Source organism: Meriones unguiculatus, chromosome 4, assembly GCF_030254825.1.
Source record: "Meriones unguiculatus strain TT.TT164.6M chromosome 4, Bangor_MerUng_6.1, whole genome shotgun sequence".
In the NCBI taxonomy this organism is placed as follows: domain Eukaryota; kingdom Metazoa; phylum Chordata; class Mammalia; order Rodentia; family Muridae; genus Meriones; species Meriones unguiculatus.
Window position 1 is genome coordinate 127159226 of NC_083352.1, and position 13977 is coordinate 127173202.

Consider the following 13977-nt stretch of genomic DNA (forward strand, 5'->3'; position numbering starts at 1 on the left):
TTGTTTACCCAGTGAGAGTTCCAGGAGAGCCAGTGCTATTAGACAGACCCTGTCTCAAACAAACAAACAACAACAAAAGACAACGAAGAAATTCATTTAAACCATATGGTCTGTTCACCTTGTTTCTGAGGTAGGCCCTGTCCCTAGCCTGGAGCTTGAAATTCAGCCAGGCTGGTCTGTTAGCTCCAGGGATCTCTCTTTGCCCCCTAACCCCAGATCTGGAATGACAGGTGCATGCCTCCCTTCTCAGTCTTCTGGGAATCAAACCTAGGTCCCCGTGTTCCGAGACGCCACCCTAGCCCCTCCTTTGAAGAGCATTGCCAACATGCATGTGTCACTTCTCCAAATGTTAACACAAAGTTAAGTTTCTCATATGTGACAAATGTCAAAACAAATGTCAATTTGAGGCCAGGGTCTGGACCGTTGGCTTTAGGTGAGCTGGGCTTTCATCCTGGGGTGAGGTAAGGGGTAGCAGTCCCTACCCACAGCACTGGCCTGCACAGGCCCCTGGCCGGGAGCCCCTGGGACGGCACATTACCTCTTTGTATTCCTCCCAGGTCCTCTGGAAACTCACACTTCCATCCTGCCGGCGCTGGATGAGAGTCCAGCCGCCTCCATCGGTCTCCATGTCACAGTACACCTGTGGGGAGGGAAAGAGCACAGCTGGGAACTCTGCCCGATGCCACCAGCCAACTCTCAGGCAGCCCAAAGGTAACTTGGCTGAACTCTCCCTCCTCCTACATGGTGACCCCGAGGTCAAGGGCATCAGGAAAATCCAGGCGCAGACTTCCCACCCACTGCCATCATCTTTCTAGGAGGCAGGTGATCGACGGCCTCTCAGGGCCTCATCCTCATTTGCGACTGCACAAGCTCTTCTCATTTGTTATTATGACAGGGTGCAGCCGGGGTCAGAGTTTACATTAGACACCTGACAGGAACAACTTGCAGGAGGAAGGCTTAAGAGTATTTTCAGGTCACAGTTGCTTGGCATTCTGTGCTGGGAGAAAACGTGGTGGTGTGAGTGAGTGCGTGAGTGTGTGTGTGTGTGTGTGTGTATGTGTGTATCTGTGTATCTGTGTGTGTGAGTGTGTGTATGTGTATATCTGTGTGTGTGATTATGTGTGATGTGTATATGTGTGATGTGTGTGTGTAATATCTGTATGTGTATATGTATATGTATGTGTATGTGTGTATGTGTGTGTGTTTATGTGTGATGTGTATGTGTGTATATGTGTGTGAGTGTGTAGTTGTGTGTGTTTGTGTGTGTGTTGCTTTTACTCATGGTAGACAGGAAGCAGAGAGTGAAGAAGGAATGAGGTTTAAAAGGTGTCTTCTTACTGACCCACTTCCTCCAAGTAGGCCCTAAGGTCTACACTTTCCAGACCCTTCCAAAAGAACACTGCCATCTGGAAACCAAGATCCCTGCAGCTCATGACCTCACAAGGGAGGGTGCAGCAAGCAGAGAGAATCTGGACACAGTGTGGGCTCAGGAAGCGCTATTCCCTGGACGCAGTGCGGGAGAATATCTTCTGAGCCAACCTGAGCCAAGCTCTGTTCAAGGCAGGGTTGTATGGGTGAATAAGACAAAGGGTCCTTTGGTTCAAAGGGCTCGACGCCTCCCACAGCTGACTCTCCCAGCCTGGATTTGCTCAGACATTCCAATGGCTTCTTCAGTACATTGTCACCTGACAGTGAGCGCAGGTATGTTGCCTGGCCCTGCACTGAGTGAGTTGTTGGTAAGCAGGAAATAAATAAATACACTCATAGGGCTAGCTCTGCAGGAGGCTGTGATAGGACAAACGGACGTCTGGGAATGATTGGGTAGCCACGAGGAGGAAATCCCTGGAGACCCCTGGAAGGTTTCTTGGAGGAGGTGGTTTTGGAAGAGGGCGTCAGATGAGGACGTACCTCCAAGTAGAGGTGGATGGAATTTTCAGAGGGGAGGGAAGGAGGGAGAGAGAGAGAGAGAGAGAGAGAGAGAGCAGGAGTAGGGTCCAGTAGACCTGCAGAAGGAGGGAAGGTGGGTGCAGAGGGTACAGAAAGTCCAGAGAGGTGTGCAGCTAAATGAGACCTAAGACACGCTGAGGCCCGAGCTCAGGATTCTCACCTCCCAGGCCAGCTCCCACCTACCCATCAGTAGCCCTAAATTCCAGCTGTTCACATCTGCCCTCATTCCACCACAGCTGAACTTATTCATATAAGTAAATGCATATTTACTTTCAACGTGCTGGCGTTTCTGTGCTCACACCCAGAGGGTGCATGCCTGTTGGAAAGGAAGCCTTCTCAGTATTGTAAAGGGAAAGTCAAAGATGCTCACTTATCTAGATGGCAGTAAACAGGAGAAAAGCAAGGGTATTTCAAAGAACAGCTAGACATTTGCCAGGGCGAGCCCTTGGCTTGATCTCTTCCTATAGGGGACTTTAGCAGGTGATGTGGGAAGCACAAAAGCCAATCAGGGGTCAAACAAGGCTGCTCCCCCCAACATATGCAGAAAGTTAGACTGGGACTGTGAGAAGACCTCTCCCGTTCCTTCTGGTCTGCCCCAGACCTCACTTCTGACATCCATACTTCCCCTGACCCCTATTGCAGGGGAACGGTCAAGCTCAGTGCAACCTTGGACCCTCTCACTAGATGGTGGCACCCCATCACCCTGTCACCAGCTTTACCGATCCAACTCCTGCTTCTGGACTGTGTGCAAACGGAATAACCTGCTTGTGCAAAGACAAAATCGGAGCACCCAGGATCATCAGCTACACAGATGGCTGCCATCTTGACCAACATAGAACAGTTTCCTGAGATTCTGCTTAGAAGTCTGGTCCCAGAGGAGATGGTGACAAAGGTAGACTGCTGGCTTTGTGAACTTCCATTTAATCCGTTCCTCAGAAGCCTGTCTGGGGAGAGGTTCCAAAAACAGTGTTCCTGCCTTCTCTGGGCCCTCTGACGGTGGATACAGCCTTGTGTTGATGGGGAGGGTTGGGAGGGTCTGTTAGGAAGCCCCCAACTCAGCTCCATCTCAGAGACCCTCACCTTGAGAGGCCTTGTCATGTTGGCCCCACGGATGGTGTAGACACCACTGGTGTTGGCCCCGGAGTGCTTGATCTCTGCACAGTTCTGGAACAGCTGCTTAGGTACCTTTAAGGAAACTGCAGCGGGACAAAGCAAATGTCAGTCAGCCAGAAGGCCAGGCAGGCATAGCAGTGTGCCTCCCTGCATCCAGGCAGCAAAGGTAGGGAGATCTTGAATTTGAGACCTACCTGGATCATAAGCTCTTCTTTCAAAATAAAGGAAGAAAGGAAAGAAAGAAGGGAAGGAGGGAGAGGGAGAGACTGAGAGAAGGAGAGAGGAGAAATCATCAGCTGGAAGGGAGCAAGGAGGGAAAGAAGAGACTGGACAGGCACACCTGCCTGCTCTGTGCACATTCTGGCTGGGGAGGTATGGAGACTGGAAGCTGAGGGTTTCTTCCGGGAGGGGGATGGTTAGCTGGGACCACCCAGGTGAGGGGGGTGGAGTCTGTGTGGAGAGAGCAGCATGTTGTCAATATCCCTGGCTAGGAATAGTTCTCTGTACAGGGGGTGGTGTGAAGGAAGGGTCCACCTTAGTGACCTAGCCTTGAGGTAAGGGTTGGGGGCAAAGACAGGGGGAGGAAGGAAAGGACAACAAGAAGCCTGGGCTTCTGCAGGGTCATCTGAACCGAATTTGCCAGCTGGAGAAACCTGACTGCAGGGCTGTGGTACTGTGCTTTGCTTGAGTGGAGCCAACTGGGGCAGAAGATGCCAAAGCAGGCAAGCCAGAGCTGGGCTGCCAGGCTCCAGCTCATATGGACAGGGCAGGTGACACCTGCCTTCCCCTGGGTCCCAGAGTAGGAAAGTGAAGCATAGGATGAGGACTGATCCAAGGGCTCCCAACCTTTCTTTCCTGGAGGGTTTTTGGGAGAGGACCTGGGCTCTCTGTGACCCACTGATAATCTGGATCTCCTGGAGCTCCAGTTAGAAATCCTTCATCCTGCCCTTCCTGGAAGCCATCCACTAGCCTTCAAGGGCCTGTGTATACTCTCTAAGCAATGTGTTCCTGAGACCAGGAGGCTGTTATTGTAATGGAATTAAGTGAAGATGGAATCTATCATAACCCCAGGACATACAGGGAGTTAAAAATCCGCTGTCCAGCTCACTTAGTAGGCTTGGGATGGGATTCTCCTAGAACCCAATCTCTCTGAGGGGTAAGTACCTAAAGATGGAGCTAAAGTTGTGGACAGATGGTTATCAAAACTTACAGGATGCTACTGGGGACGGGACTTTCTGTTTGGGCCTTACACCTAGGTGGTGCTCCCGGATGCTGGCGTTGGTAGATATATCTGAAGGATGCTGTTCCATACTACAAATAAAGTGTCTATAATGTTTTCTGGATGGGGGTCTTCAGTGCCAGCATGTTAGCAGCCCCCACATCCCCACTGCCCATAGGGCAGGAGGACCAGACAAATACAGGGAAGGTAATGGCCTAGAGGTAAGCTGGGAGCTGGCCTGGTGTTTCAGCTCCTCTCTCCAAGGCTCTGTCTACAGCCCATTTCCACAGTGAACAGCAGCAATGATGATAACAGTCCAGTAAAAGCGCTTTTGCCCGGAACTACTGTGTGAGAGGGTTTGCTAAGAGCCAGGTTCTGCTGGGACCCCCTCGGGGTCAGGGAAAATGTTTCAGGGGGCAGCATACAAACAAAACAGGACTGATGTGGCCGGGAAACAGTTTGGGTGAGCGTGTGTCCCGGATGCTAATCTATCCAGTTCCACCCTCCTTTGGCTCTCGGCACCGTGCAGAGGCCAGCGTGGCCTTCATTGTACGCTCAGCCGCAAAGTGCTGCAGCAGGGGTCCGATCACGCAGGTGAGAAATCAGTTGTCAGGCTTGTGCGCTGCTCACTCCACTGGCTAGCCCTTCCCCCTCCATCCTGGGGTCGGGTGTCCCAGAGAGGCTGGGCAAACGGACTAGTGCATGCATGCATGCTGCTTTGCCACAATGCACAGCTGAGTGCCTGCCCCTGCCCTCACTTTGTGATCCTGACTGAGGTAGCAAGTAATTTTTTTTTTTTTCAATCTTCTCCCCAGTCACTGCCTGGGAGAAATCTGTGCAGAGTAGCCAAGCTGGCTGCCCACCAGGCTTCAGCATGCCCTGCCCTGTCCTCTGCTCAGCTCCCATTCACCCAACCTCCCATGGGTTCTCCATCTGGACAGAGGGCAAAGGCCACTCCCAAAAGTCTTTTCCTGGTGACAGTCAGGCAAGCAGACAGGTGTTTGGACAGAGACTGATCAAGTGACACTTGACGCTGGACTCTAGGAACAGTCATCTGGCCTCAGTGGGAGACGGGAGAGCTGCAGGCCTGCAAGGAAAGGCACCAGCTCAGGCCCTGCCCCTGTCTGTGAGAAACCCACACATGGAACTCATTCGGGTTGTCTTGCTGCCAGGGCCGCGCACAGCCCCATAATGGCTTCTGGTCACTGCATATCCTGCGGTTTAGAGGCATCCACCTCCCCACTCATGGCTTCCCTAGCCTGTTGGACTTAGGGTGAAGTCACTGTGGGATCCTCTGCCCCTGTTTTCTATCAGCCTGGAACCCCTTCACATGATTGAGGCTGGGTACCTTGAAGAAGGCCCAGCCTCCCCCAGGGTGTTTGCAGACTGTCCTAGAACAGGAGCCCCTTGGGTTTTTCACCCACCAAGCAAGTATCCACTCCATACTAGTTAGTGCTTTCTGAAAGCAGTTCCTCCCTATCCAGGCTCTCTTGTGCCCCCTACTGGCTCTAGGCTGAAACGCCTTTTCCTGGCTCAGCCCCTTCGCTGTGGAAGCTAAGAGCACCTGGCAGACTGTGGGCCCTTTGCTTCTCCTTCTCACTGAGACCTGTCAAGCGGCAGGAAGTTTTGCAGGGGACAGGAACCATGACAACTGTGTGCTGATGAGCCCCTGCTGCCCAAGCCCCTGCTTGGCACACAGTGGGGTACAATAAACACTGTTGACGGCTCATGGAACCTGGCAAACAGGCCTGTGGAGCAAGTTAGGCATGGTTCTCCTTTCTATGGCAGTCTGGGGATACCGTATTTCTTCCCACTCCCATGTGACTCTCTAAGCCCAGGAGCAGGAGCATTAAAAGGAGAGAAGTCTTGGACTCATTGTGTCCAACTCTTCCATTCTATGGAGAAACTGAGGCCCAGGGAGGCATATAGCAAGTCAAGCTGGATAGCTGGGTATAGTGGCACATGCCTTTAATCTTAGCACTTGGGAGGATCTCTGTGAATTTGAGTCTAGCCCAGTGTACATAACAAGTTTAACACTAGAGCTATATGTAAGGACCTGTTTCAAGAAGAAGAAGAACAACAACAAAAAGCTGGGATACAGGTTTGTCAGGGTAGGCTGCAATTGTCTGTGTTGTTATCAGCATCTCCATTCAACAGATGGAGAAACTGAGGCCAGGAGTAGAATAGGGGCATAGCTAAGGTCTCTCAGGAGACAAGGGCTGAGTCTGAGTTGGCTACTCTTAGGGGCCCGCTGTCATTGCATTTCTCTTCTGCAGATGGTAGGAGAGAGCTGGCCTTTCCCATGATAGGTGCACAGTGGCTGAGCAGGCTACACAGGATCTCCCTTCCCCGTTTGGCTCCTCATCGGGGCCCCCTGCATGAAGCCTCCTGCTCACCTGGTCGCTGGTCCTGGGCTACTATGCGCACCAGGCGCTGTACTAGCTCCACCAGCTGCTGCTGCTGCCGATGGAGGGAGCTGGAGTTGCTGCTGAGGGCTTGCAGATTGTGTTTGAGGTTAGCCAGCGCCCCAGTCTGGTGGCCCAGGAGATTCTGCAGTTGTTCCCTCTTCTCCTGTAGGCTGTTCACCTGGGCCTGATGCTGTGCTTCCAAAGCCTGCAGCCTGCTTTCCAGTGCCCTGCCCAGGTGCGACATACGGGTGAGCCCAAGGTCTCTATCCCAAGCACTCACTTTGATCCCAGTTTCCCCGGGGCTAAGTATGACAGCCTGGGGCAGAGGCTCAGAGACACTCAGTGTCTGGCTCAGGGTCACACAGCCCGGAAGTCTGTGTCCCCTGTAGCTCAAATCAGGGAAGAGAGAGAAGGCAGGCTATGAAGTCAAGTGAACAGCAGTGAGTAGAGAAATGGGGTCAGGATGGAGGGACCCAGCGACAAGCAAGCAGCCATGAGCACAAGTCCGGAAGTGATGTCTTTTGACCTTGTGTGGACAGCCCCAAAGGAGATAGTCTCTATGGAGTGTGGGCCTGATACTGCTTATATGTGAGAAAGGAGAGGCATACTAAATGCCTAACAGCCAGGACTGGCAAGTCTGTTCTGTTCTGGTGTCCCTAGGATGGTGCTACAGCCATGGGGAGGATGGAGGTAGAGGTACTGGCAAAGAGTTAGGAGGAGGAGGTGGGGTCCGACATAGCATGGTAGAGACTTTGGTGGAACCTTAAGTGTGGGGGACAAAAACAGAGAGGAAGAAGAATGGTAGTGTGTGTGTATGTGTGTGTGTGTGTGCGTGTGTGCGTGTTTGTGGCTAAGGACAGGCAGACAGGGTGTGGAAAGACACTAAAAGCCTTAGTGTGGGTGACTAGAAGGAATGACAGAGCACCTTGGTTGGGCTGGGCTTCTAGCGAAACAGAACAGGTACAGGAGACAGGCTTGCTCTTGCGGTGGTTTCTCTATTTGTTTGCTTGCAGAACTATCGGTGGAACCCAGGCCCAGGTTCATACTAAGCAAGTGTTCTGCTTCTGAGTTGAGTGTCAGACGCTTGGTTTTGTATCATGCAGGTCTATTAGCACAACAAGCACGGGGCATATTCTGGTATAGAAAGCAAAGACCTGGCTGAGAAAAAAAGCTTCCCACTCAGCAAATCCTCTTTAGGCTTTTCTCCCTTCAGTGCGAGGGGAGATGTGGGTGCACTGGCCAGACCACTGGACAGATAGTGGACAGACAGCTGGAAACAACCTTAATGTCCACAGACTGGGGGCCGGGAAACAGACACTGAGGAACTCTGGGAAGTTGGAGAAAGGGAAAAAATGTGCAGAAACAAGCTATGGGCCTTGGGTGCCAGATTTTCCTGCCTTGTCTCTACACCAGGGCTGTTTTTATCTGGGCAAGTCCCAGTGTCCCCAAAATGTACTTGTATAAAACACTAGACTGACAGTGAGGACGGATGCTGGGAACTGCTTTTCTCCAGGAGGGGGTACTTCAGGCTTGTGTACCCACAGTTATGAAAAGCGGTTAAGGTTCACAATGTGGATTATAGGGCATGGAATAAAAAATAATGACGTTTTAAAGCAGAAAGAGAGATGGGTGTGGTAGCACAAGCCTATCATGCCAGTTCCAGAGTCTGAGGCAGGGGGATAGTAAGTCTGAAGCCAGCTGGGCTACGTAGTGAGAATCTGTCTCAAGCAAAACAAAGCAAAACAAAGTGACAAAAAAGAAAAAGAACAACCACAAGAACGCCAGACAAGGGCAGTGTGTGCATGTATGTGTGTGTGTGTATGCGTGTTTGTACGTGTGTCTGTTCACTTATACCCATGCAGGTGGAGGGTGGGGGTGGGGTGGGGGCAGGGTTTGAGGATTGACTCAAGGAACTGGGTTTTATAGGCAGCACCACAAGAAGAAGGAAGGTGGGAAGGAAAAAGAATCAAAGGAAAATGCATGGCCTCTGTTGATACCAGGCCTGATGCTGCCTTGTTTGGACTCCAAGCCTAGTTCTGATCCTTCTCTAGCTCTAACCTCACCCCAGCTTTGTCCCCAGTCCTAGCTCCACCCCACAGTGGTCCTTCACCCCAGTGCAAACCCAGGTCCCACCCCAGCTTTGGCCAGGTCCAGCTTCTTGCCCAGCGCTAGCCTGTCCCTGCTCACCTGTTGCGGCCCTGCAGCCGGTGCAGCTCATGGTTCTGCATCAGCATCTGCCGCTCCAGCTTGGTGGCGGACAGCGAACCCTCCAGCATTTGGACCTTCATGCGTGATGTCTGGTTCAGGACCTGGCCCAACAAGCAGAAGGTCTGTAGAGGCATGTGCTATGCAGGCCTAAGGGCCTGCCACTTTTGAAGCTTGCCAATTCATTGTCATGTCCTAAGCTATGCGTTTCCGTGGTTACTAGCTTACTGCCATTTGCAGGCCCTACCTTACTTATCTGGTTTTTAACCTGCCCTCCCTCATTACTGCTCTTGCATATCAGTCCCAGCTGTTGGGGCTCCAGAGGCATAATCTTGACCCCATATGCCTCCTCAGCCCCATCTTCCTATTGGCCCCTAACTACTTCCCTTCCCTCCAAGGCCTTATTGGATTCTTGGCCTCTCCTAGGTCAATTTGACAGCCCAGAGTTATCTGAGGGAGTCCCCAGTTAGGAGACTGCTTTTACAGATTGGCCTGTGGGTATGTCTTGGGGTGTTGATTGATGTAGGAGCGCCCCCTGCTGTGAGCGGCACCACTCCTGGGCAGGCAGTTCTGAGTCATGTAAGAAAGCAAACTGAGCAAGCCATGCAGAGCAAACTAGTATATAGCATTCCTCCATGCTTCCTGCCTCTGTTCCTGCTTGAGTTACCGCCCTGACCTTCCTCAGTGATGGACTATTATCTGAAAGTATAAGTTAAACAAACCCTTGCCTCCATGAATTGCTTTTAGTCATGGTGTTTACCAGAGCAACAGAGAGCCAACAAGCTCATTGTCTGTCATCCAGTGTCCTGCTCTGGCCTCAGGGCTCTCTGCTCTTGCCTTATCCCCTTCATCCCTTTCCTATGCAGCAGTCTGAGGCAGCCTTTCACACTGTGTCCCTTTTGCTCCCCCTTTGCTCAGAATCCTTGTGTGTGTGTGGAATGTTCATCCTCACTAGGCTCCTGACTCAGTTTCTCTCTACCATCTCCCTGCCCTGTCCCTCGGGACACTGGCTTCCTCTATGTTAGTGGAATAGCTAGCAGACCCTACCTCTGAGCTTTTGTGCATGCTGTTCTCCCTGTCTGGTGTGCTTTTTCCTAGCAACGTGTCCTGTCAGCTCTGCATCCCAGTGTCCTTCTGACCTTGCTGTCTGGCTCATAGCCTCCCATTCTACCCATACATCCAGCATGCCGCTCGCTCTTTCTCTCTCTGCATGCCGGTTCCCCGGTACGGTCACAGAGTAACACACAGGGGCTATGTATCCTGCTTGCCTTCTTGGTTAGTTCCAGGGCAGCAGACCTTTGATTGATTTGCTTATTGTGCTATTCTAGAATCAGGGTCTCACATGCTGTCTGGCATGCAGGAGAGCTTTAGCAAACAGTGGCTCCTTCCTTATCTTTGTCCCCCCCCCCCCACCCCACACACACTTGGCTGCCCTGCTGGGCCTGCTGGGATTACATGGTTTCTTTATCATCCAGTTCTTCCAGTGTGCCCTAATCCCTGGGGCAGGGCTTTGTCAGTGTGGTCTTTGCCCAGTGCCCAGCACAATCTTGGCATCAAGTTAACAGAGGAGTCAGACCCAGTGTGGCTGGGAAATGGCTGGTTATGTGAATTCAGGAGAGTAGGCCAGTAGGCTTCCAGCCCAGAGAAGGACCAGACCTCACCAGGAGAGTGGCAGAGACAGGAGGCCTGGAGGACCAGCCTGGCCTTCTGGTGCTCTTCTCTTACCTGTGCTTCCACAGCAGTCAGCTTGTGGGTCTGAGCCGTGGTCTGGTTCATGAGGTTGGCGCCCAGTGCTAGCATGGTGGTTGTCTGGTTCTGGACTGTGTGCTGCTGGGCCTGTGCCAGGTCTGGCCTCAAGTTCATCCGGATGGACTGCTCCAGCTGCAGGGAGACAGAGGGCTGCGGTGAAAGGGCAGGGGCTGGGGGAGCCTCCTGCCACTCCCTCTCATGAAGCTGTGTGGCAGAGCACAGAGCAGCAGCTAGGGGGTGGACACCCGGCTGAGCATGTGCCATGTCAGGCCCCCGTGCCCCTGCCCCTGCCCCTGCCCCTGCCAGGTTTCCCCTGCTGGCGTCTGTCCTCATTCTTGTTTCAAACAGTTTGTCCCCCGTTGGGCAGCCAGAGGAGTCCACTGAAACCAGGTAAGCCGCACCCCTCCCTTGCCCTGTGTTAACCCTGGGTTCGCACCTCACGGGAGAAGCTGAAAATCTTGACTTGTAGAGCAGAAGTAACTTTCATTCTCCTGTCTCCTTGCTGTGCTCACTTTCACAGCGCACTTTCCTCCATAGCTAGTCCACCCCTCTCTGCATCCTTCCTTCTGTCTGTCATTCAACTCCAGCAGCCATTCCTCCACACATCCCTCCTGTATAACCAAGCACCCATCTTAGGGCTTGGAACCCCTGTACTCCAGAACCCTCTCTCCACTCACCACCTCATGTCATTGCATTGGTGTCACATACTTATCATTCTCTACTTTTATGCCAGACATTTTTTTTTTTAAATCCTTTTTACCCTTCAGAATGTCAAGTGCATAAAGCCAGGGATAGACTCTTTCTCAATATTTCATCTCTTCATCTAGCGCAGCACCAGGTATTCAGAGGGTGCTCAATAATTGTGTTCAAGGACTTGATGGGAAGAGGGAACTGCAGGGATCAGAGTGTAGCCTAACCCTCTGCTTTCCCCCAGGGGAGAGCCAGCTTGTGTCTGCAGGGGGTAAGGGGTGAGGCTCACATCTTTCCCTTGTACAGGTTTCCAGGTTCATTTGCCAAGCTGAACTTTCTTTTAGCAAACCCCTCAACCCCCCGCTGCCTGTCAAGTGCCCTGCAGGGCTATATTCTTCCCGATAGCCCATGGCACTCGTCTGCTGGGAAGCCAAGATTGAGCTGGAGAGGTGAACAGTTTGAGTTCTTGGCTCGGCCGCTCCTCGGCAGCTCCTCGGCAGCTCCTGATTGAATACACTGCTTGGGTCTCTCTGTCTCTCAGGCCAGAACTCAGGCTTCCAAAAGGTTCACTGGAGCTACTCAAAGGGGCCAGGGCTCTCAGGGAGGGGTGGGGATCTTGACTAGGGGTCATGCTCACTCAGGGTAATCCTTCCTTCATTTTCCCCCTCTCAATCCACTCATCTCTTCCTGCCATGAGCGCTTTGGAAGGTATAAGCTCCATTGCCAAGTCCCAATGGAGCATAGGGTGTAAGCAACTTTTAATAGCCAGGTGTGGTGGTACACACTTTTAATCTCAGCACTCAGGAGGCAGAGGCAGGTGGATTGCTGTGAGTTTGAAGCCAGCCTGGTCTACAAAGCCAGACCAGGACAGCCAAGGCTACACAGGGAAACCCTGTCTCAAAACAACAACAGCAAAGTAACTTTTATTCACTTGTTTCAGTTGTTTCAGAAGATTATTGCCTCTGTCTCCTAACCTAGGTCAAGTCCTTGAAGCTTCTAGCCTCCTGAAAATCTAACCTAAGCCTAGAATATTTTCAGCTTTTGGGTGTATTCTATTCTGTCAACTCTTTCTCTGATTCTTCTCCTTTTCTGCCGCTCAATTAGACATCACTTTCAAACATGGGTGCTTCCTTCTATAAACTAACTTTACCTTCATTGTTTGGGATTAAAGGCGTGTACCACCAGGGCTGGATCTAAGCTTTTCCTTACCTGAAACTTTCTCTCTGCCAGGCTGGCCTTGAACTCAGATCTGCTTGCCTCTGTCTACTGGATTAAAGGCATGTTTGTATTCCATCCGGATCACATAGACCTAGGACTTGGATGTGATTTCTTGCCAGAACAGCCATGTTCTGAATGGAAATTCCTCTACAGTAGGGAGATTGTTAGAATTACTCACAGACCAGCCTCACCTGGGAGCTGGTTAGAAATGTGGGTTTCCAGACCTGGCCCAACACTGCTGAATGTGGAGCCAGGAGAGAGGCAGCTGTGTGTTCTGTAATAAACATCCAGCTAAACCTGAGACCTCGAAGTGGAGCACACAGGAAGATGAGTGGACCAGGGTGGAGCTTCTCCAGGGCCCTGCCCTCCACCTTCCTTCTTCCTCTGCACCGCCACTGGTCCTAAGCTTTCCTTGCAGCACATGGAGGATATACACTCAGAGATCTATCTGAAAAGCTAGGACCCCACCCCTTCCAGCTGCCTCCCAATTTCTCTATTTCCAGAGTGTTGGTTCTCACCTTCTATCTTGTTTGAGACAGGGCTTTTTGTTCACCTCTGCTGACTAACTGGCCTGAGGGCTTCTGAGGGATTTTCCTTGCTCACCAGCCCATCTTTCAGGGGTTCTGGAATTACAGACATGTGCTATCTGCATCTTGTTTTCCATGGCTTCTGGGGATGGAAACTCGGGTCCTCATGCTTGTGTGGCCAGTGTGATCTCTACTGGGTTGTCTCACTAGTCCTGTTCATGATCCTTTAATTCACTTTGTCATGATCTCCTTGACATCATATTTTGTAGGGGCCTATCACCAGCATAACTGCCTGACATACACCCAAATGCACTCTCCTTCTGCATTCTGGGCACCCTCCCTCTCCTTGTCCAGTCTTGGTCTTTTTACCTTCTTGTTCCTTCTTTTCTTAAGCCAGGGGTTCTAGTTGATTTTGTTTCTAGGACAATCCATAGGCTTTCTCTGGGGCCAGATACCAAAGGACCCAGAGCTCCAAATACAGGAGGTGCTGCCTGTGTGCTCTGGCTACTGCCGGGACTCTCACGGTTCACGACTCACCATTTCCTAGAAGGGATTCTTCCTGGACACCCTCCATATCTACACAGGTTTAAAACTGGCATCTCTAAAACTGGCAATGGGGAAACACGTCTGTATTTCCATTGATTGGCAGTAGACAAGAGGATGAGTAATTTAAGGCTATCCTCAGCTACATAATGAATAATAATTCAAGGCCAGCCTGGGCTACAGTGAGACCCTGCCTCAGAACGAACGACTAGCTTCTCCAGCACCTGGCATAGGCCTCTGAGCCCCACTTCCCTCTGGGTCCCTGTATCTTCAGCCTGCTCCCCTTTTGTTCATCTTAGCGAATGGCTCCACCCCTTCCTGAAGCCCCAAGCCTAGACGTTAATCTTGGTTCCTCTCT

At 51.7% G+C, this 13977-nt stretch overlaps 2 protein-coding genes across 5 annotated transcripts in view; one reads left to right on the forward strand and one right to left on the reverse strand.

Annotated features, from left to right (window-relative positions):
* The window catches only part of Fam110a (family with sequence similarity 110 member A), a 75684-nt gene that overhangs the window by 36992 nt on the left and 24715 nt on the right, over positions 1 to 13977 (forward strand). The window contains exon 2 of one of the 3 annotated variants that reach the window (XR_009591635.1): positions 558 to 1953. The exons of the other annotated variants lie outside the window; for them this stretch is intronic. The gene's annotated coding sequence lies outside the window, so the exon portion shown is untranslated. Of the gene's footprint in view, positions 1 to 557; positions 1954 to 13977 lie in introns of those variants that run through there. 3 annotated transcript variants of the gene reach the window in all.
* Angpt4 (angiopoietin 4) overlaps positions 1 to 13977 on the reverse strand; it is a 33583-nt gene that overhangs the window by 6639 nt on the left and 12967 nt on the right. For both annotated transcript variants that reach the window (XM_021649266.2, XM_060383089.1), the window contains exons 2-6: positions 10618 to 10773; positions 8875 to 8996; positions 6676 to 6914; positions 3028 to 3143; positions 539 to 640 (exon numbers count right to left, since the gene is read on the reverse strand). In XM_021649266.2, the coding sequence (XP_021504941.1) occupies positions 539 to 640; positions 3028 to 3143; positions 6676 to 6914; positions 8875 to 8996; positions 10618 to 10773 (735 nt within the window). The remainder of the gene's footprint in view (positions 1 to 538; positions 641 to 3027; positions 3144 to 6675; positions 6915 to 8874; positions 8997 to 10617; positions 10774 to 13977) is intronic.